The sequence below is a fragment of the Megalops cyprinoides genome, chromosome 18 (genome assembly GCF_013368585.1).
Source record: "Megalops cyprinoides isolate fMegCyp1 chromosome 18, fMegCyp1.pri, whole genome shotgun sequence".
Taxonomy (NCBI): Eukaryota; Metazoa; Chordata; class Actinopteri; order Elopiformes; family Megalopidae; genus Megalops; species Megalops cyprinoides.
The window spans coordinates 24,448,534-24,472,054 of NC_050600.1; the positions used below are offsets into that span (position 1 = coordinate 24,448,534).

General features: G+C 40.5%; 1 protein-coding gene across 1 annotated transcript; it reads left to right on the forward strand.

Annotated features, from left to right (window-relative positions):
• The first annotated feature begins 1,529 nt into the window (after positions 1–1,529).
• sfxn5b (sideroflexin 5b) lies at positions 1,530–22,457 on the forward strand. The gene is made up of 14 exons (XM_036550935.1): positions 1,530–1,669; positions 4,828–4,896; positions 6,782–6,859; positions 7,828–7,854; positions 8,556–8,610; positions 9,205–9,230; positions 9,759–9,812; positions 10,032–10,088; positions 10,691–10,756; positions 13,039–13,129; positions 14,798–14,913; positions 15,474–15,559; positions 18,881–18,998; positions 21,799–22,457. The coding sequence occupies exons 1-14, from the start codon at positions 1,613–1,615 to the stop codon at positions 21,874–21,876; spliced, it is 978 nt and encodes a 325-aa protein (XP_036406828.1). The 5' UTR covers positions 1,530–1,612; the 3' UTR covers positions 21,877–22,457.
• The last annotated feature ends 1,064 nt before the right edge of the window (positions 22,458–23,521 follow it).

The window sequence follows — 23,521 nt, forward strand, 5'->3', positions numbered from 1 at the left end:
GAGTGTGCATTGTAATGTAGCTATTACCCTGCAAAAATAAACAAATCAATAAATAATCCCTTTTTACAGAATGTAGCTGACTTTAGATCGTGGATTAGACAGATGCTTCATGCTAAACCCACATTCCTCGGGGAAAATGAGACCAGCTGATTCATGTTGACCATGTGATCAATTCCAATGTTACACTGTGTACCCCTGTGTGTGTGGTTTCTTATGTGTATCTGCACGTGTGTTTCTATGAAACTGCATGTGTTTGTATGCATGTGATTGACAGTGCTTGGGTATGCTGTTTGGATGTGAAAGAATGTGTGCGTTGTGTGTGTTCATGGGTATGTGGGGGTGTCAGATGTGTGAGAATGTCTCTCTGTGTGTCTGTGGTGTGTCTCAGTGTGCATGTTTCTGAGAAAGTGTGTGCTAGTGTTTTTTGTATGTTTAACAAAGCACACAAGTGTGTGTGTGTGTGTATGTGTTTGCATGTTATATGGCACATGAAGTCACACTATATGAATGTGTTTGCTTGAGACTGTACGTGAGTATGTGTGAGAGGATGTCAGTGTGTGTGTGTGTCTGTCTGTGTTTGAGTACATGTGACTGTTCCACTGTAAGTGTTTGTGCATGCGGATCAGTGTGTGTGTTAGTGAGTGTGTGTGCTTGTGCATCTCCTCCATCTCCTCCCTTTTTGGGAAAGTTGGTCTATTGTACAACATCACTAAGGTTATATCTTGGACAGGAGGTCAAAACATGCCCTCATGTGTAATTATGTCCTCATTCCTAATTATTCTCTGCTCCAAGATTACAAGACTGCATTGATGTCCTCTCCCCTCCTTGGAGCACTTCTCTCTTCATTGGTCTCTCCATTTACCTCTCTTCCCCTCCTCTGTTCTCCTTTAGCCCCCTCTCTCTGTCTCCTCTCACTCTCTCGTTCTAACTGCCTGTAGCCGGGGTAAACAGGTCCCAGATTAAATATCAATTATTAACATTGCCGTACACTGAAATGCCAGTGTCTTTCCCATCACTTTATATTCTCAGTGAGTTAGGTATGACAGGTGTGGGACGGCAATAGAGATATTTTTTTACCAATATGCTACATAAAAATATTAGTTTAACGTGGTGTCTTGTTAAATATACTCAGAATATCCAGCTGCGAAACATCGGATTGCTTGAAATGTCATACAGGCCAGTGCAGTGCCGTAGTCAATATACAGTAACATTTTAAAACAATAGATGGGTGACGACTCTTCGTCTAGATCTTTATGCTAGAAACATATACAGTACATAACACTAGGTATATCGAGTGAGAAGTACGCTCGGAGACTACTCTTGCAGTGACGGGCGCTCTTTGAACTCAATAACGATGTGTCCAAACTACATACTCCAAAATGCTGTTTACAATGTAACCGCACGGAAAATGCGGAACGCGTAGTCATATTGCCCGCCGAGTGGCGTTTTCTGTCTGTTCCTGCAGCTGTGGCAATACACTTCAATTCCCACAACTCATTGCGACTCATTGCTCCACTAGTTTCGCAGCGGAGCGGTGCAAGAGTACTTCGCGTCTTCTTTAAAATTCTGTTTTGTAATTCACTTCATTAATAAATAATACTTCTTCGGTGTCATGGCGGAATCTGCAGCCTGTCCCGCATTCCAGCTGGGGAGACCCCGTTATGACCAGGTAAAACATGTTTTCGGATGTTTTTTGTCTTATCCAAGTGCATTTGCTTGTTTATAACGGGTGTAAAGAACAACATCACACCGTTCCTTGCTGACAGCTCTTGGGTTTTACCGTCATGTCCTCCCATCAGAGCGCATCGGCGAAAGTTGCCTGTGAATACAGCCGTGCCCTACTTCGGATTCTATTGTTCGCTTTGAATGCATTAAATCCACCTTTTCCGTTGCACGACAGAAATGGAGTTTTCAGACAGTCCTGTAGATTCTTTGAAGAGTGCGCTTGTGAGCCCGTACACCAACTCAGCGTAATTGTGCTCCATCTAGGCTACCGCTACAGCAACACAACTTTCAAGGAGGAGCGCACTAACGGGCAAGTCCAAACACATGCAATATGAGAAATATTTTTGCATGTAGTCGGACACTGTGGCGTTCATTTTGTGTGAGTCTTTCGTGAAAAAAATACGTAACAAATCATTTGAGTCATGTTTTAGCAGGACGCGTACGCGTCAGATAATCGGCACCATAGTCTTAATTTCGTTATTCTTCACTTGGTTATGAAGATAGCAAATAGTCAACACCAGAAGGTCCAGCAGTCTTAGCAACAGTTTCCTCTTCATATTACAAAATATTGTAACGTATGTATTTCCTCATTAGCGAACTAAATGCAAGGGATCTTTTCATCTAACATGTAAACATGAAGTGACTATGAAGTGACATTTTGTTGCATTCCTAACAGTTTGTGGGTAAAGACGAGTTGCCACATTTTCCTCAGAGAGGCCAAAAAAAAAAGCAAAACATAGAATGTATGTCCGTCTGGTTTAGGGAGTAGTATGTCCGTCTGGGGTCACAGCAAGTGGGCCTGGTATGACATGCTTCTTACCTTGCAGGCAGGTGACGAGTCCCTCTGGACTCATCTGAGAAAACCTGTGCTAATGTATGCAGCTTTCAGCACCCTGTCGACCAACATGATTGACCCGAAACTGGATTCTGTAATTTTCTTAATTGAACTTGGCCCCCTGTTTCACATGCCATAACATTCATTAGCATAAATGTTGTCAATATGTAAACGATACAGCATATCGGTGCCGGCACGGTACGTTCTATGTGCATTATTAGGAGGTTTATGAATAGTACATATCTATGTGTATCTAGTAGATGGAAGCATTTATTATCTATAAAAATAAAGATGTTTATGTTAATGAAAAATTTGTTGAGACTACCTTCTAAAGCTTTGTCAGTGTATCAGATGTGCAGTGTATCACTTTTGCCTTAAAAGACAGATGCGCCCTGTGTTGTGTCAGAAGCAGCAGAAATTAGGCCAGTGCTTGCGTGAGAATGTGTTTTCTTTTCTCACAGATACATCTCTGCTAACTCATTAATTCTTCCCAGACTCTCCAGGGAGTTGAAAACAGAGGTCCTAGTTTTGCTTCATTAAAGGGGTGCTGTATGGATTCTCCTCTAATATAAATATGAACTATTCAGTAGTATATGAAAACAATTCTGCATGTCAGTTATGCTCACTGTCATTTAAAATACGTTAATACAATGGAAATTAGGGAGACTGGCTAATATGTTTTCAGCATGTTCGACCATGACATTGCTAATAGATTGCTTGAATCAGTCTTCAAGTTCTTGAGTGCAAAAATTTAAGAAAAATTGGATATCTTTTCTTTCTCATCAACATTCTTGAAGGAGTGTCAGAGAACCCTCCACTGAATAACAAACTAATAATTGATATTATTGGTTATCCCACCTCATGGCCTGAGGGATTGCTGCTGGCTTTGCAACACAAGAGTTTTTCCTGTTGCTTGGGGGGAAAGATGGTATGATTATTTAAATATTCCATCTCGGGAACCATAATAATATTCTAATACATTCTAATATTCTAATACAACTAACTAACTTGACAAATTGTTCCAGGCACAATTAGGTATATTAGATACATAAAGGTACATTAAAGGGGTTTTGTGCAGCCTGTCTGAACACTCTAAAAAACCAACTGTTTAGTGCTGGAAAAATTTTAGGCACTGACTTTTTTAAAAAGGTCTGCAACAATGACATATGGCTCACATATTGTTCACACTTCCTCACTCAAAACAGAAGCATGAAGACCACTTCGGCAGCTGTCTTCATGGAAGGAATATTTATTGTAAATGGATAGCTCCAGAAATCTGTCTTTTATTTACTGAGATACAGAGCTTTCTGATTTACTGACTGGTATATTTAACATTTATATTTAAGTGGTATGTTTAGCATTGAAACATTTATCATTAAAACCTGCCTTCCCCCTCTTATGGTTTCATGTTCCTTACATGAAATACAATCTTCTATTTAAGAATTTGTAAAGGCTCAAGAAGCAGCATGTTCACAAGTTCTTGAATTAAAAGTTAGCAGTTTTTGATGTGAACAGTAGTTACCCTCTCATATCACCATGAGCTACTGTTACCAATGTTTCTTACTTCTTTGATGTGTTTGGCACGTTAGTCCATGCCTCTGGGTGTAAACTTTAGCTTTATTGATCTGAATGAGTCTTTGGACTGATATTTCACTTTGGAAGAGCTGGATGTTAGCAAGGAGGGGCACCTGGATTGCAGAGCACCTGGACCCTGTTCCCTTGTTCCCTGGTACCTGGTACCTCTCCTCGCAAGAAATTTGGACTAAGATTTTTCAATGTCTTTGGCATTGAGAAGGATGTTGCTATAGTATCTCAGACGGTGTTTGAGGAAAAGCAGTGGAATAAGACATTTTATTTTATTTATTTTTTTATTTTATTTTATTTTATCTGTGTTCAAAAGCAAGTTCTAGATTACATGGTCATGAAAAGCTGGACATTTATCTCTTATCGAAGATATGTTGTCTTCACGAGATCAGTGTCTTTCTTCCTCCTCCTCCTCCACTTGCTCTTCCATTTTTGTATTTTTTCAATCTTTCTGCTTTTTTTATATCTGCGTTCTCTTGCTCTTCCCACTCTTTTCTTTCGCCTTCTCATTTCTTCTTCTTCCTTCCTCCTGTGTGTGTGTGTCTGTGTATGTGTGAGAGAAGAGGAGGAGGAGAGAGAGTTAGAGAGAGGGAGGGAGCGAGGGAGAGAGAGAGAGAGAGAGATGGACAGTTAGGGAGAGGGAGGTAGGTGGAGTGGTGTTGACAGGTTGTGCTGTCTTCCAGAGCTGCTTCTTTGGCAGGTTGAGACACTTCCTGGATGTGATCGACCCAAGGACCCTCTTTGTGTCTGAGGTATGGTTCTGCCGTGTCCAGTATGCTCACACCGGTTCTCCTTGCCATAACACATCTGGGGTTATCACACCTGTGAGTCCTGACTTGCATAAGGCACTCACGTACCTTTGTCTGTGCAGCCTGTGCAATCATTCATTCAGTCAGGTTATTATTTCCCAAATGTAAGGTTGGCTTGGAAGGATTTGCTTCCAAGTGGAGCCACTCCTCCTATAACCAACCCCCCCACCCCACTCAACCTCCCCCCCCCTTCATTTTCCATCACAAATTTCCAAGATGGTAAACAAGGAAGGAGTCAAGTAGAAATGGGAGCATGAAGGTTCATGAGCCCAAAAATGGGTGGAGCTACCATGTGTTATCAGTGACCTGATCTAAAGGAAGCGTATTGTTTTTCTGTGAAAACTTTATGGTTTATATGACTCAGTAATTGGAAACATATGGAAGCAGCGCCCACTTTCGTGTTTGTAAAGCCTCGTTCTTCTTTTGTTAGGCTGAGGCCTTTTATCGATGTATTGTTTATGTGGAATCTCTGGAGCAACAATGCTCAGAAAAAAAACACATTTTTAAAAAAGAACACAATGGCCATATATTAAAACATTAAAACAGGCTGAAAAAAATCTGGTTTATCTTTTTTGTTGGCCCTGTTCCTAGTGGATGTGGTTGCTTTAGCCTGGAGGTATAGAAACTAGCATATTACTCCTTGGTATGGTAATAAAACAAGATCACTCTCAGCTGTGTGCTGAAGTCAGTGGAAAACATTGCAGATCACAGTATGAACAGAGCTTCTTTCAAGTTAGTACAGTACTCGTGATGTTTTATTCATCTTTAGTCAAGTCTGAAATGTTGGCAACGTCTGCAGAGTGGTTTTATCTGTTAAAGTATTCTGTCCTTTGAATAACACTGATTATGTTTGATGAAATTAATGATTATTCATTATATAATGGAAGTCATTTTAAAGGAACATTAATTATTGATTAATTTAACTGAAGGTGACACTTTTTGCTGCTATAGTATTTTTCACCCTAAACTGAAATTATTTTTCACTTCCTCAGTGATTTGTTTCTTTGCAGTGGAAATTCAGTTTCCAGAGAGATAACAGAGAGATTCTTATAGGAAAACTGAACCACATACTGACCTGCCCACTGGTGTTGGAAGAGTGAGGCTTCATGAACCCTAAAGTTGGAGGAGCTACTGTGTGTTAGTAGTGACGCGTAGATCTGAGACAATCTAAGGGTTTCCCAGTGGCCATTAAAGAGTGTTGATTGGTTGGTATTAATGGATGAACGACAGCATGTGGTAGCTCATGAAGTCTTGTTTGCCCACTGCTACCGCTGAACTATACACACTGGACATATCCAAGTAATGACTGCAGCCAAAACCTAAATGGGACAGTGGTGGCTGACATATGACACAGAAACCACAAAAAGGAGAAACAGAAACCAGTCTGAGCCAAGCCATAGCCAAACTTCTGAAAAAGTATCCAGAAAAGTACACTCCTGTATTTATTTTGCCTTTAATTGGTTACATTAGACCAATTAACCAATAGCTCAAAATACAGACAGTTAAAATAACAAACCTGACAATTAAACAAGTAGACAATTACCCCGTTTGAAATGCAATTGAACAAAGTAGGACAGCTATTGGTAGATTTGAATTGATTAAAGACAAGAGATCCTCACTTAAGCACATTTACACAACATTTAATGGTTTAAAGTACAAGTTATCAGTTTCTAGGGGGGCAGGTAAAGACCCCTCCTTCATACTAACGATCACGCAGCTTTTCAGCAATAGTGTACTAAGTGTAGTAATGTTTTGAGGGAGATGGGTGTGAGTGGGTGGGCATGTTTGTGTCCAAAGTTAATGAAATTTTGTCTTGTCCCTCTTGTAGAGCCGTTTGAATGAGTGCATTCGACTCCTCGATGATTTTAAACATGGGACTCTGCCACCTGGAGTGTCAGATGGTCAGGTGAGGGGCGTTGCTGTACACCCACAGCCACCCAAACAGTCACATACAGTAAAGAGAACACACATGTGCACACACACACACATAAACCGTTCAGAGTTAGTGTAATCACAGTGTAAACACACTGATCACACCTAACATCCTACCTCCAGTGAGAAATAGAGCAATCATTCTGAAATACCCCAGCACAGATCACATGATAGCACCTACAGTCACGTTTTAAAGTGATATCTCTTAAATACAGCCAGTCGGGTTCCTGTCGTCTCACTGAGAATGGTATCTTTGTATTAGCCAGCATTAAACAGCACATGAGCTGGATTTCACATAAAAACTTTTTTCTTTTGTTCAAGAAAACTTCAGGAGGTGTTTTTATTGGATAGGGAAAGGGGGAGGGTCTGCCCCCGATTACGTAATTACATTCCAGTGTCCCTGGTAGGAAGTCAGGTGTCAGGGAGACCGAAAGGGGTCATGGTCAGAGATGTGTTGCCATAGAAACTGACCTGACAACAATAATAGCAAACAGAAGGTCAGCATGTGGTGTCTGTGTTGCGCAGAAAGAGGACATCACACATTTATGCTGTTCATTTTTGTATGGATTTCAATGTATATGCTCTTACTCATTTCATATTTTTGATGCGAACAAAAAGCCCAAATTATTAAATGAGGTATCATTAAGTTTATGATTTTTTGTCCCATTATTTTAGAAAATGACTAACCCTTTCAAATATCATTTATATGTTATGTCACTATACCATTCATGTTACTATGGTGACCACCTTTAGGCTGTTTCCCTGGAACATTTACTTTTTTACAGTCAGGTGTTTATGTAACATAGTAGCATCAGCTTAGGGGGTCAGCTTAGATGTTTGTCATTAAATAGCAACTACATTTCCTTGTACAAGGGGGATACCCAAAGCTTAAATTACTATGGAATGCTGCTCTTAACTAAGATGCTGTCATTTTTGTTACAGCTCTGGGAAGCTCAGAAAATCAAACAGGTAAGACAGCAGCCAGTTACCCTGTTCTGTACTATGGTAAAAGGAGACAGAAATTGCCATTCAGAACACCTCAAACCAATGCTGCTTGATATGCTGCCTCATATTTACATTGTTGACAGGGTGGGAAGTTTTGTATTTGTGTTTGTCCAGCACATTTAGATGTGTTATAGTGTAAGCGGTGTGCTGCATGCAATAATTCCATTAATGTCTGTAGATCTCTAATGCAAAATTAATCATCTGTCTGATTATGAGATAAACTGCCATAGGTCTAATCAAGATTTACTAGTACTCAGAAACAAAAGAATGTGATATGCTGTATTTATACAAGTAGAAAGTAGAAACCACTACTTCTCATTTCTGTTTGAAGCTCTTGAAGAAATATTATTCAATTCTAGATTATTCTAAAGCATGGGCTCTAAAGCATATAGATTCAATATAAACACAAAGTAGGTAGCCTGGGTGTACAATTATGTGTGACTGTAAGCATCAGGGTAACAGTGATTGTTCATGTAATGATGATTGTAATGTGGTAATTTAAGTGTAATAGTGCTTGTTAATGTAATGCTGCTTGTCAATCTCAACACTGCTTGTAATATAATGGTAAGTGTGATTATTATGGGATAATATTATTATTATTACAATTGTAGGTGCGATTGTAAGTACAACAGGGCTTGTTAATGTATTTGTGATTGTAATTGCAGGCCATCATTCACCCTGACACTGGGGAGAAGATCTTCATGCCATTTAGAATGTCAGGTATGCCAACCTGTTACTCTCCTCCTCCTCTGGCACCCAGCGGAGTACCACCAAGTGTCTGGATGATTGCGCTGGCAAATACGCAGGAGGAGAGGGACTACAGAATCAGCAGAATGTGACAATTCTTCAAATGACTTCTTAGAGACTCATGTAAAAGGAAATGCGTAGCAAGCGCTGGGTCTGATCACAAGTCCTATGAGCACCCTAAAGAGAAAGTGATATGTGGCAATTTCTTTTAACTTGTAAAAAGGAGAATATCAGGAATGTGTTTTTACTTATGGATATGTTACTTATGACAAACGTGTCCTCTCTCAAACATCTCTTACCCATTTGTAGGCGTATGCGTGGATTGTAGAGTATATGTTGTTATGCATATTGTGGTATAATGTTGAAGTGTTTTAGCCAGGCTGACTCAGCTTATCTCAGACTGACAAAGGGGTGCATCCCTCTCAAACATCAATGTAGTGAGCAGGGCCTAGTCAGACAGAGAATGCATTCTCCAGATCTGTGTGTAGAGCAGAGCAGACGTTTGCTTGTGTTACAGTGATTAATGCAGATTGTCCTGTGTCTGATTGTGTGTTTTGGACTTCGCAGGTTATGTCCCATTTGGAACACCAATAGTAAGACTTCAGTAACATTAAAGACATATATTTGCCATGTAGGATACAATTAACTGTAGTTAAAAGGCACCTTAAGCATTATGCTAAAATAAAATGAAAACCAAGGAAGGCTTTGAGTGGGCATACCAACACTGTAATTGCCATGCCATATAAAAGCCCTGAACTTAGTGTCCGTTTTGTTCCACCAACTAAACACCTCCCCTGGGGATTATTTTCAAGTGCTATTTAGTTTTATCTGGAAATTAATTTCATATATTTAAATGAACAAAACTCCAAGTAAATCCAAGTCAAGCTCCAAATATAACAGGCTAAAAGATAATAGTCAGGTAAAGGTTCAGGGAAGTGTTGTAGGTGTACCTTAAGTAATCAGAGTTTTAGAGTTTTTTTTTTTCATAACACCATAAAGAGGTACCTTTGTTTCAAATTTTGGTATTATGTCAGTAATGACATGACAGTTACTTTTGCATCCTTATCCTTTGACCTACCCCATTTCCTGCTTTCATGCCGTCCCTGTTTGGTCATTTCTAGGTCGTGGGCCTCCTCCTTCCCAACCAGACCCTGGGGTCAACTGTGTTCTGGCAGGTATGGCACTCTCTGTGTTCCCTTTCCATGCATATCTCATTGCCCACAATCCTTTGCAAGACGGTTGACCTCTTTTGACAATACAAGAGCACTATCCCATCCAGGGTTTCTGAACTTATGACCCTCAGGTCTCAAAGACGATATCTATGGTTGTATGGTGTTGTGGATGTGCTAATCTGGCTACCTTGCTTCTCCCCACTAAACTTCTCCCCTTCCCAGTGGCTGAACCAGAGTCATAATGCCTGCGTTAACTTCTCCAACCGGAACGCCACTAAGGTACAGGAACGCTGGTCTTAAAGCCCTAGTCACATGGAAGACTGACAGTGACAGAAATCTATTGCTTGCTAGCAGCCACGCTAGAGTAGTTTCTTCATTCAACACATCTCTGTCATTCCTTTTAAGCACTACATCTCTGTAATGACCTCTGCATCTTTTTCAATGTAGCATGGACTAGTTAGATGTGTTTCATCGTTGGAGCACCTTTTTAAAAAATCATTGTGGATGCAGTGGAAAACAGCAACTCAAAGCTTGTGGGACTCTGTGTTCCTCTCTCTGTGGGTCACACATTCTCAGTTTTTAACTCTCTTGCTCATTCTCTCTCCATTTCTCTCTCTGCCATCAGAATTAGTATATCTAGTATTTGCTCAGCAGACGCCTGTATCCAAGGCAACCCTCAACGTTCGCATGTTGCATAACAGCCAAATTTTGGCCAGATTTTTATCATAGTGGGCTGAGCCCATGTCTGGTTCTCTTGCCTCTCCACCTCACTGCTGATCAGTAGAATTTGTGCCGGTCAGATGTTAGGCACTCAGCTGCATTTGGTGGTTGTAGAAAGAGGAGCGGTTTAATCTCTGTCAGTTCTGTGATGTCGCCCTCAGCCCACGCCAACATCCAAGTTCCTCCAGGGCTACCTGGGTGCAGTGACGAGTGCGGTCTCCATTGCGGTGAGTCCAGTCGAGCTGCGGTCCAGTTGCTGTCATTGAACAGTCAGTGAGTCTTATTTCATGTACCAATACACCATAAAAGCAGACTGAGTATCACCCAGCACTTCCTACAATAGATAATGTTTAGTAGATAATGTTTATTATTTGGTATAAAAATATGTTCAGATTTGAAAGGGGTTAATTTTGACGGGTGTGTGTGTGTGTGTGTGTGTGTTTACTACAGATTGGTGGTGGGAGTAGGTGAAGAATCACGTACCAGTGCAACTCATACTGCACATTTTTAATGGAAAATTTTAATCAATGCTATTTTCCACATTGTGAATAACTGCAAGACTATATTAAAATACTGAATTTCTGAATAGTGACAAAATCCAGACAAAGACAAAGGGGGCGTTCGCTTTTGGTTTCTGAAAGTGACTGCAACCGCCGCACTCTACCGGGTGCTAAATGCCAGGAGACAAACTGTGCCTGGTTTCCCACTGAATTAATTCTAGGGCCAGATTTTTTTTTGATCAGTACAAAGTAGGCCTCGTTTCCTCTCTGCCTCCGTTGTCATAACAACAGCTGTCACCTCGCCATGGCTGTCTTGAGTGCGGAGTAAGTGGTGGAGCGGGAGGGTTTTCCATGGGTCCAAGTGGGAGGGGCGGCAGATAAGGCCCCCTTCCCTCACCCCCCCCCCTCCCCCCCAAAAGGAGAAGGTGCTCTTGGGTCCTTATGCCCGTGAGATAGTCACATAGTTGACACACATGCATAACTTCAATGTGTTTTAAAGTAAAAGCATCTGTTAAAATGGAAATCTCTCATTTAAAAAAGTGTTTGATGTATATGTCAAAATATTCTATATGGACAGAAAAAAATAAATTATTGACACTGTCATATCTTTAGTTTTATGAATGTGTTGATAAAATTCTGTATATTGTCAAATTACATCAATATGGCATTTTAAAAATTACATTTACATTTAAATGTAATAAATGTATATACATGAAATTTGGCTGTAAAAAGCAGCAATAACTGAAACTTATATACAGTAAGTTGTATATTTTGTCAGTGTGACATTTTGGATTTCATATATTGCCATATATTACTTTGATATTTTTACTGTATAAAAAAATGAAACATTACCCTATGCTGATGGCAGTTGACACAATGATAATGTAGCACAAAATGGGTGTTTAATAAATTCTTATTTCGGAAGCTTCTAGACACATAGATTGTCAGCAGCAATCCTCACAATTTTTTGAAACTGTTTGTAGATATTTAGGTGTGATATCACTTATTAAGAGGAGTTGAGACAAGCACAGAATGACAATAATATTCTTTTGTAAAATAGCACCATGTACCAGAGAATTTGATGTTTTCTTGTCACATTTCAAAAGGCTGTAAAATATATTTTTGATTAAATTCAATAAAAATTTATATAATAAATACATTGACTAATCAACTTGTAATACTGTAAATGCAGTATGAGAATGCAAATGCAAACCTGCAAATGCGCATCATTTATATTTTAATTTGGAAGTAGAAGTGAAACTTACACTGACCAGACAGTAAGAAGCCTGGACTTTGTGTTTGTTTGAGGATTAACTTAGGATCAGTGCTGGTCGCATTCAGACAGGATGTGTTTATCTGCTGGGACAAACTCAATTCTGCCATTTCCTGTTTTGTGTGGTTTAGATCTATGCCTTTAAAAAACGCCATCAGCATTTGTTTTGTCCTCCCTGAAACGCCGACATTATTATGTTATGCAGAGTTTTATATTTCAGAGACTTTGAATATGGTGGCCGTCTACAGAAAAACAGTGTGTATAGCATGTTGCACTTTATGCGTGTGTCTACAAGAGCATAGGCAATTATCAAAGGAATGAAGATTTTCTGAAAGAGGAAAATGGTTGTCAAATATTTTCAAGTCTCTGGTAGAAAAAAGGATGTAATTATGCCATTTGTTTCTCGATTGCACATTTCTGTTTTGCATATTAATAATAGATAATGAGCCAAATGGTCCTCTTCAGGTTTTTGTCAAATAGTAAATATATGAAAAATCTGAGTAACTTCCAAATGTGAGTGGTTCTGCGATACAAGTAATGATTGTCTTGTTGGGAAAGCATACCGCACAAACTACATCATGCCCTGTTCTGCTACACAGCCATACGTATTCTCAGTGACATTTTTTTCCTCTGTAATTTTTCCATTCTGATTTGTGTTTTTGTCTGTTGTGTGTGTGTGTGTGTGTGTGTGTGTGTGTGTGTGTGTGGGTATACTGGTGTGCACATATGCATATAGGTGGGGCTGAATGTCATGATCCAAAAGGCCCACAGGTTCAGCCCGGCCACCCGCCTGATGGTGCAGAGGCTCATCCCTTTTCCAGCTGTGGGTATGTACAGCGTTGCAACGAAGTGCCCTATGCAAGATGTAACAGATATAACTGTCGCGGGTTCATTTTAATGGAACCCTCTGTTTTTATTGCGGTATTCTGTAATCAGCCACCTCTTCTTTAGGCAATAAAATCAAGTTCTTTTCATGTTTGTATCGAGACACTGCGACCATTGTTTACTCCAACAGAGATCTCACCTTTTCAAATTCAAGGCAATAACTTTTTTCAGAAGTCAAACAGAATTTCATATTTTAAGATGTTGCTTCAACAAAAAAAAAATCCTTAAATGTATGATTGACAGCTATGGCAGCATTACTGTTTGCAGGAATTAATACAGACAATAACATCACAGATTGAGTGGATCTGTAGGATAATCCATGCAATCCAATGCAATCTCCATTAAGGTTTGGAATAATCCATACACGGGAATAGCAAATGACCTGATGACATCATCTGGAATCCTGTCTCCATGGAGTACATGCAAAGGCTATCCAACAGGGGTACCAATGCAGTGCATTTAGTGGGTTTCTAAGTCTCTGCTATACCTGTCCCAGTCCATGAGGGGCACTAGTTGTCTTATCAGCTTGTTGCACCCAGTTGCACAATGGTGATAAAATTGTTTGTCGATTCCTCTTAGTGAATTAACAGGCTTCCCCCATCACCAGGCTTTTACAGGTAATTGCCAGCTTGTTAGGTCAAAGCTGTGGCAAATGAACCGGCTAATTACTCTCCTGGGGCTACTGTGTCATGACAGTTTAATCATGCAAAGTGTTTTTGTTTGCATTTCCATTTCTTGTGTTAAAAAGGTAATTAAAATATATCAAATAAAGCAGGTGATGCTGGGGTATCACATTAGGTCAACTGAATCAAATTACTTTGTTTTTAGAGAAAAGATCTGGATTTAATTTTAACTGTAGTCTACATGCAAATCACTTGTGTGCTCAGTACTGCTCATTCGACAGCCTTTTTGAGGCAAAGGCTTATTGACCTAAGAACTGTTCACTTCCTGTGGTGACCTGTGCACACCCAGAATGACGTGAAGTCAGCATCTCTCAGGACATGACCTGTAACATTCCATAACTGCTGTGATTTATGTTATCAATGAGCACAGTCTTTGTAGCAACTCATTTCAGTTATGATTCAACCAAAATGAGAGACAAATCTGCTTTCAGTCTTGGATTCGACCATGGAAACATGTTATCTGGTGTTCAGCCATCTTATGTTTTATATCAAATTAATGTGGCTGTTCATTAATTTCTTGGATGGAGGAGGTAAAGTGAGGATTGGACATTTTCAGGCAAAAGCATATATAAAAAATGTCATATTGGCAGGCTTGTATGCTTTCTTTGTCAGTGCTGTAGATTTGCTTGAAGTCATTTTCTTGATCTTATTCAGGACCTGACAGTGATAGGGTGTTTATTTGTATTTTTATATTCAGATAGCATTAACATTAGCTGGTTGTTGCCATGTTCACTACTCAGAATCCAGCACACAGAAAAAGAGAGAACGGGCCCTTTCAGTACTTTCTCATCCTGTCACTCACATCCCATCAGAGTCGGGCAGAGACTGGGAACATTCAGGCAGGAGTTATACACCATATCTGAGACTCCCTGTCCGAAATGGTGTGGCAACCTCTGACCCCTGGCCTCGCGCCCCCTCTCCCCGCAGCCTTCGCCAACATCTGCAATGTGGCGCTCATGAGGCACACCGAGTTGGACGAAGGCATTGACGTGCTGGACGCCAATGGCAATGTGGTGGGCTCCTCCAGAATTGCTGCCAAGCACGTGAGTGGGCACTGTATAATACACAGCGAGAGAATGGGCACAGAGGGGCACAGGGAGCTCAGAGTGGGCCCAGTGTGGTACAGGAAACGCATCAGCAGCTATGGGAATATTATCATCTGTGAATTAAGGTGTGCAACCGTGAAGCCTTAAAGATGTACATTTTGGTTGAGAGGTCTCTGGAGCAGGTTTTGGAAAGCTGTTACACATTGACCAGTTTAAATATCTGGGGCTAACTAGTATAAACCCATAAAAAGTTATTACTTGTAAGAAAAGATTACTTAGAGGGAGGAAATTGTAATGAATCTGTTTGCCTAGTTGAAGCAACCTTTGCGCTTATTTATTTTTTGGGGTATAATAGAGGGCAATTTTTAGTTTATATGAATTTGTCAGTCACACTTGGAGAATCAAAATAATCAAAAGAATTTTCAAAAACCAATTACAAGAATATGCAAATACATGCTGAAATAGTAAATCCCTTGAGTTGCTTTGGGTCCTGATTTTATGTATTCAGCAGTCTACCTCACTGTTGTTTACTTGTTTATTTGTTTATTTTTCTTCAGGCGCTGATAGAGACAGCCCTGACTCGTGTGGTCCTGCCCATGCCGATCCTGGTTTTCCCGCCCATAATCATGGCTTTCCTGGAGAAGTAAGTGACGCCCTACACGTGTCTCTGTATCAGCACATCATCCATGTGCAGCAAAGTATGCGGAAAAGGTTAGAAAAAAAGACACACAACAGGCAATGTCCTCATCCTTCCTGTTTCTCTTTCACTTGTCCCAACTTCACACTCATTAGGTCAATCCTTGTTTCTGACTCCCAGCAATAAAAAACAGTGGCATTCATATTGACTTTTAACTTGCACCTGTGAAGGAAGGCACACAGTTACACAAAGAAGGCAGTAGATCACAGTTTATTTTATTTGTCCCACCATTGTTTGGATTAATATTCCAGAGAATTTTTTAATGTTAAATCTTTTTCTTTGCTAATTTTATGAGCTTGACTTTATTTTCTTTCTTTTTAAAATTGTTATTATTTTGTGATGTTTTGACATTTTGTGTGTGATATATGTAGTCCCTCTGTTCTGGGACTACCAATGAAAACTAGCCTGTGATAAATTGGTTGCAGTGCATCACCTGGTTCATGGTGAATGTGTTTTTATTGTTAGCTGTCCATCAGACATACAGAGTAACTGTTATCTCTGCCAGTCTTAGGTGAGCTGGGACCATCTGATTTGTTCACTTTCATAAGGAGACTGTCCCTGCCAGGGATGAATGAGACCAGAGGCCCAGTTAGGGTACGGCAAGGGGGTTTAAGGTCAGCGCTCTTTGGATTCGCCTGGAGGTCTCCGCAAATTAGAGGTTGTCAGCGGCAACCGTTGCCATGTCAGTGGTGCAAGCATTCTGCTGTCTGTCTTAAGGGCTAGGGGCAACTTGCTTGGCACGCTTAGCAGAGAATCTGTGAGAGCACTGTTCGGCTCACAGTCTCAGTGGTGTTTCACTTTCAATGGGAGGTTGTGGTCCTTGGGACTCTGTCCATTGATTTGCTTTCTGTTGGTGTTCCAACATTTAGGGAAAGTGGTGAAAATAAGCTGGAAAGCTCCAACATGCAGGCCAAACCTTTGAAAACTGTTTAGCCCTGAAGTGAAGGTCTGAGAGAATATAATATGTATATGTAAACCCTTGGTTGTTTTCTCAGGTGCAGGTGTGTGATGGTTTAAGATCTTCAAAATTTCTTCAGTTGGTAGTGCTGTCTTTGATATTGTTACAAATTATTACATTATCACTTTCCTAGAGAGACTTACAGTGCAGACCACACTCCATTTTAAGATCTTGCCTATCTGTCTCTCTGTCTTTTTTCAGAAACCACCCCCTCAATAGGGGCTCGCAACTTAACAACAGGCATATATATATATATATATATATATATATATATATATATATATATATATATATATATATATATATATATATATATATATATATATATACATATACACACTCACACTCACACACACACACACACACACACACACAGAAGAGCATGCACACCAACATCCATCATAAAATCTAACTTCACATTTGTTTACCAAGAGTATGGTGCTTTGGCGAAAAGCTTCAGGTTATAGACCCCTTACAGTATTTACTGGTGCCCCAATTACTGGTGCTTTGCTGGTGTACTGTAATTAGCTCGCTTGTTAAGCGGAGGCTCCTCATTAGGGGCTGGCAGTGGTGGCAGGCGTCCCTCGCACTGGAGAGGGGACCAGCTCAGATAGGCCTGGAGGGGGGGCTCTGTTGTAGTTCAGTCTAGTTGTTAGATACAGAGGTAGAGCTTTTTACACTGTAGTCAAAAAAAGGCTCTGCATCTATATTGTTGAAATTGTCTTAGAACAGTGTTTCTCAACCCTCTCCTGGAGGGCCACATGCCCTGCATGTTTTAGATCTCTCCCTGCTCCAACACAGCTGATTCAAATGATCAACTCGTTATGAACTCCTGAAGCTGCTTAATAACAAACTGATCATTCGAATCAGCTGTGTTGGAGCAGGGAGAGATCTAAAACATGCAGGGCAGGGGGCCCTCCAGGAGAGGGTTGAGAAACACTGTCTTAGAGCAAGAGGTACTGTGTAGGTAGGGGGTACTGTCTTGCCAGGAAGGAATAGCATGTACACTGTAGTGCTTTTCCCTTCTGTGAATTACTGGCTCATTGTATCTAAGCACAGGAGGTATTTCTGGGAAAGCTGGCAGAGGACAGCAGCCTCATAATGGTGGTTGGGGTGATTTGTATGCTGTCTTTGTAACTGGTTTTTGAGACTGAACAGCTCTACAAACCCGCACTGTCCCTTACACACTTGAACACTGATTGAATGAGTGAGATGGTCCCTTAAAGCCGTGTTTCCCAACCCTGCTCCTGGAGGCACACTGTCCTGCATATCTTCTATGTATCCTTCCTGCTTGACTAAATCAGGTGTGCTCAGCTAATCAAAAGTGCCACTGATGAGTTCAGTCAGGTAGGTAGAGCAGGGATAGATAGAAGATATGCAGGACGGTGTGACTTCAGGAGCAGGGTTGGGAAACGCTGCCTTAAAGTACCTTCATTTCACCACTAGACAGCAAAGCGGCACCAAAGACAGCATCCGCCAAAATAGGCACAGCCCTTAAACTGTGCCAGCTCTTGTTCTTTTTTTGAAAGCAGCTCCCTTTAAAATACAAAAAATTCCATTGTGTTCATTCATGAAAACCGATAATATTTCCTGCCTGCAAGCCATCAGCTGCAGCGAGTAACAACTTCTGCCAAATTGTGACAGTTTTTGTAAACTTATATATGCCCCATATGATGTGCCACCCTGGGTAGCCAATCACAACTCACATGCCGAGAGAAGGTGACTCACACAGCTGAACTAGATGGGACTGACGCAGGAAGAGAGAGTTTCAGTTACACCCACCCTGCCACTGTTTTTCTAAAAATACAAAAATAAAAGTATTTTGCAAAACTGAACCCCCTATTTAGTATGCTCTGTGTTTTGATGCAAGCTTTAATTTCCCCTTCAAGCTCATGCATTATGGATACAGATTGGGACCCAGATTGCTTTTTTTAGATTTGTCATTTGTATTACTCAATACCAATATACTGATATTGTATGCATAATTTCTCCTTTTTTGTATTGTATGTGGTAACTACTCTCTCCGTCTTTATATATGTAGCATGTGCAGTCACTGGTCTTTCTCTTATAGCCTATGTTGTAACCGGTCTCTCTCTCTTTGTAGTGCTTGCAGTAACTGGTCTCTCTTTCTTTGGAATGTTTGCAGTAATTGGTCTCTCTCTGTTACAGTGTATCTGCTAACTGGTCTCTCTTTCTTTGGAATGTTTGCAGTAATCGGTCTCTCTCTGTTACAGTGTATCTGGTAACTTGTCTCTCCTTTATGTTATAGTGTGCATGGTAACTGGTCTCTCTGTCTCTATGTCTCCTAGACTCCCACTCCTGCAGAATCACAAGAAGCTGGTTCTGCCCATGCACAGCATGGTGTGTCTGGTGGCCTTTGGTCTGGCCTTGCCCCTGGCGATCAGCCTCTTCCCGCAGATGTCCCAGGTACTGCTGAAGCTCCACCCCCTCCATTTCTCTGCTTTTTCTCATCAGGGATGTTGTTCTCTGGAGATGTGCATGAGAGCTACATTCTGGATCTCGAGGGCTTTGGCTGTTGCCTTTTGCTTTAGCTGTGTCAGGTGAGAATTGCAGTGTACCTCAGATTTGGACGTCTGCTCAGCAAACTGGTATTGGTTACTGAATTTGAATATTGATTAATATTCAAATTCAGTATATATATTAAGCAATGTGTCTGATGAAATATTAAATGCATTGGATAAGTGAAGAGCTGAAATGTTTTGTAGAAAGTATTGCCAGATGACTTAAATGTTCAGACCTGTATCTTGACATCATTTAATTGCATGTCTATCTTTCGTAACCACAACAGTCACAGGAAGATGAGAAAACAATTACAGAAATGTATTCAAATGCTTGTGAGACATAACATAGTCAACATTTACAATAGTCTAAGTGTACATTATTATATACTGTGATAAACAGTTCCACAAAAGAAACACAATTACAATTAATTAAATGCTATATGTCATAACACTGCACTGGTAGCTATTGTATGCACTATATCTGTGTAGTAATGAAAGAGTTATTGTATGTAGCAAAACTGTTCTTCTAGGTAATAAAACATTTATAGTACAGTAATAAAAGAATTACATGAAGTAATAGAACAATTACTGTATGACACTAAAGCAGTTTCCCATATGTAGTAAGCCTGTTATGGCACAGTAATGAAAGGTGAATAAGACTGCAGGGTGGAATAAAGAGTCATCCCCAGGAGAGACACAGTGGCAGCAGAGGGCATTCATGCATCTGAGTTTGCCTGTGTTTGTAACTGTACATGTGGCATTAAGACAGCAGGATCATACACAGTTTGTCTAGGGCTGATATTTCATAGTTCCAGCAAATGAACATTACATTACCTTACATTCATGTAGCAGACAATCTTATTTAGAGTGACGTCTGGCACAATAGCTAATAAAATAATAATAGTAATGATAATGATAATAATAATAGTAGTAGTAGCAGCAGCAGCACTATAACTAGTAATGGTAGTAATTTATTGTTTGTTGGTTTCCTGCCACATTAGAATTCTCATGATTCACTATGATTCCCACTATGATATGTTGCTTGGTTTGGTCCACAGACAGATTTCATGCATTCAGACGGCACTCTTATGAAAGGGAGGGCAGTGAGGGAAAGGTGCTCCAAAGCAGCTTTATTTTTAGATCTGACTTCACAGACGGCTCTGTCTGTCTCTCCCGTGCCATTCAGGGGCACTGAGAGAATGAGGACTCCATCACAGGTGCAGGAGCATTGTTGCGGTGTCTTTTATCTTCCACACCAAAGCGCTGTCTGCAAACTCTGAGGGATCATGTCTGACCCAGATACCTGAGGAGATAGAAAGACACATCCAGCCCCCAAAACTCCACCTTTACCAGCCGCTATACTCCAGCCCCTCCCCATACTTCACTCCCCCACATACTCCGCCCCCTCCCCATACTCCACCTTTGCCTTCTACCACACTGCACCCCCTCCTCATACTGTACTCCTCCCCAGACTCCACCTTTCCCTGCATCCCTCTGCCTCCCCATACAAAACCTTCCCCTGATCTCTTCTCATGAGCCCCCTGTACTGTTTTTAATGACATTCACTAATATCATTTTCTTCTGACTTAACTGTCACTTGCTGAGGAACAGGGTCATAGGAGAGCTGGCTATACAGCCAGCAATGCATTTGGATCTTCAGAGTTTAATCACAGCTGTAAACAATCCAATCAGGCATATGGCAGCAATGCTCCAGATGTATTTGGCTGCCAAGAATTTCATAACATACTATTACCCAGCATGCACTGGAAGGGGGTTCACAATAAACCTTACAACCATTCTCTCTTTCAGGGTCAAGTTGTGGTTTGGTTGTTGCTCTGATATCAGAATGTTGATGGTTCTACCCCCTGAACTACATTAGAGACGGTACTCACTGTCTCTTTGAGCTGGGTTGGGGTACTGTTTGAGTCCCAGGGGTGCTGATTAGAGATGAAGCTGCTCCATGCCACAGAAACTGGGATGAGCTCCAACTTCATGCGCAGGCTGAGCTCCAAAATGGCTTCCAGACCTTTCATTCCATTTGGCAGCAAAGCTGATTATTGTGGTCATCAGTGGGTAAAGAAAGCTTCTGTGCAATAGAATTTCAACCCTGACACTGCTTCTGGAACCTTCTTTGAATACGATCATTCTACTTTTTGTGTTGGAAATCTCTTGGTAAAAATTCACCTGTATTTTTGATGTTATCCTGATTGTGTTTTAAAGGAAATTTAAAGCTAGTAAAAAAGACTGTAGAGTCACATAACATATTCACTTAATTGGGTCCAGAGGGAGTTAGCAAAGGAAGTTGCACAGTCTGCCTAAAATGGATATATTGCCAGTCCTTATTGTCAGCATATGACTGTGCATCTTAACTATTCTAATGGTCTGTGGGCACATTGAGTGAAAAGACCCAGTGCAGAGAAGGATCGTTGCTCTGAACCATTTTCTGATTGGATGAATCCATGTCTCACTTATGTCCCTAGCCAATAGGATCCTATTCATGTCTCCTATCTGATTAGAGCACCTTCAATATGGTACAGGCAATAAAAATACCTTTATATATAGGAATACCTCCAGTTTGGTGCAGAAGGTTAGAGCCAATTATAGCATCTTTGATGTAAGAGAAAGCTAATGGAAATATTGTTGTTGTTCGGGTAGTATAAACACACCACATTATTAAAGAGACCGCTGTTTCCTTTCTTTCACAGATTGAAGTGTCCCAGCTAGAGCCTGAGATCGCCAAGGCAACAAATGACAAGGTTGTAACCTACAACAAGGGGCTGTAACTGGTGGCAACAGGGACAGAAAACAGGGTTGGAGGGAAGGGGAGCGGTGAGACTCCTGCCACACCTCCAGGTGCAGATGCTTCTGACTTCTAATCCCGTTCTCAGAACATAGACACAGAGCTTGGCTGTTACAGTAGAGACTAATATTTAACCCTGTGTTTTTAACCCTGGTGTCTTAGATACAGCATTATCTAGCATTGTGCGAAGCTAAAATCGGCCAAACCACTCACAACGAGGAGTCAAGCCTAGAGTGGGTCGTACCATTATGCAATGTGGGGGGTTATTTTCAGTCTTAGTGAAAAGGTGCTGGGAAAAAAGTGAGCAATAAAGCTTACCTCCAATGGCACCGGGGGACAGCAATACCACTAACACGGTCTTTCTGAGAGACTGCAGGCTTACAACACTTGTTTTTCAGGGAAACAAACAAATTTAGTAGCCATTTCCATTGAGTGCAGGGCAAAAGTCACCCACCCCTGATTTTGACCTTTCATCAGCAACTTCCTGTGTTGTTTTTCAGTTCACTTATACACAGGTCAGAACTGGATTAAAAAACTAATGTTGAATGTCATCAAACGCTCTTGTGTTCCCATAAGAAAAATATATATATATATTGAGAAGATATTGCAGAGAATATATTTTTGAGCTCAATCAATACATTGAACATATGTAAGTTATTGCCATTTTGGTATACTGCAATATATTTCTGCTGTGTATTAATATGGTTTAAATGTATTCGCAAAATATTTTAGTGCTGAGCAACACATTTCTCAATATATTACAATATATTTATTTTTCGTATGGGTTGTGGTGACCAGGAGTACGATCATGGTTGGACTTGTCAGGTTCACATCCATTTGATTGAAGCCAGATCCAGGTATTTAATGTCTTTGGCACTGATTGACTCTAAGCCAAGTACATCGTAAAGTGTTATCTGGACAAAAGTTTTTTCCACTATTTTTTTAGGAATGCAGATGGACACGAATTTGCATTTTTAGTTGTTGCAAGCCTGTCAGTTGCATTTGATTCAGCTGTATTCAGCCTGCGTCTGGCTGCCTCATTCTAAGGACTTATGAAGAAATGTTTTAAAAACATACTTGCAACAGTATAGCAGCACATCTGCATTTCATTTGGTGTGTTGACGAAGCTGTGTGGTTTTTTCACTTGCATTTGAACAACTACTTTTATAATCAGGAAAGCACTCGTATGCAATGCATTATACCACTCGTCTCTTAGAGGTTAGCATTTTTATTTTGTTTTCAGGATATATAATAACTCTTTTTACCTGCAGGGCAGAAATTGTGTACACTGATCATAATTTGCCATATTGCATTAAGGAAAAGGCAATGCAAGTGCTTTTTGGGTCCAAAACTGGATTTTTTTTCTGTATAAAAGGGAATATGTTGACATGAAATCTTTCATCACTCAACTGAGCCAATATACACTATATGGACAAAAGTATTCGGACACCTGACCATTACATTGTGATGACATTGTATCAAATACATATACTTTAATATGGAGTTGGTCCCCCTTTGCAGCTATAACAGCTTCCACTCTTCTTGGAAGGCTTTCCACAAGATTTTGAAGTGTTTCTGTGGGAATTTGTGCCCATTCATTCTGTAGAGCATTTACTGAGGTCGGGCAC

Excerpts from the sequence above, each read along its gene's own strand:
- sfxn5b (XM_036550935.1), top strand. The coding sequence starts at position 1,613 with ATGGCGGAATCTGCAGCCTGTCCCGCATTCCAGCTGGGGAGACCCCGT. Across the intron at positions 1,670-4,827 it reads GGAGACCCCGTTATGACCAG|AGCTGCTTCTTTGGCAGGTT; the intron begins GTAAAACATGTT and ends GCTGTCTTCCAG. Across the intron at positions 18,999-21,798 it reads TCTTCCCGCAGATGTCCCAG|ATTGAAGTGTCCCAGCTAGA; the intron begins GTACTGCTGAAG and ends TTTCTTTCACAG.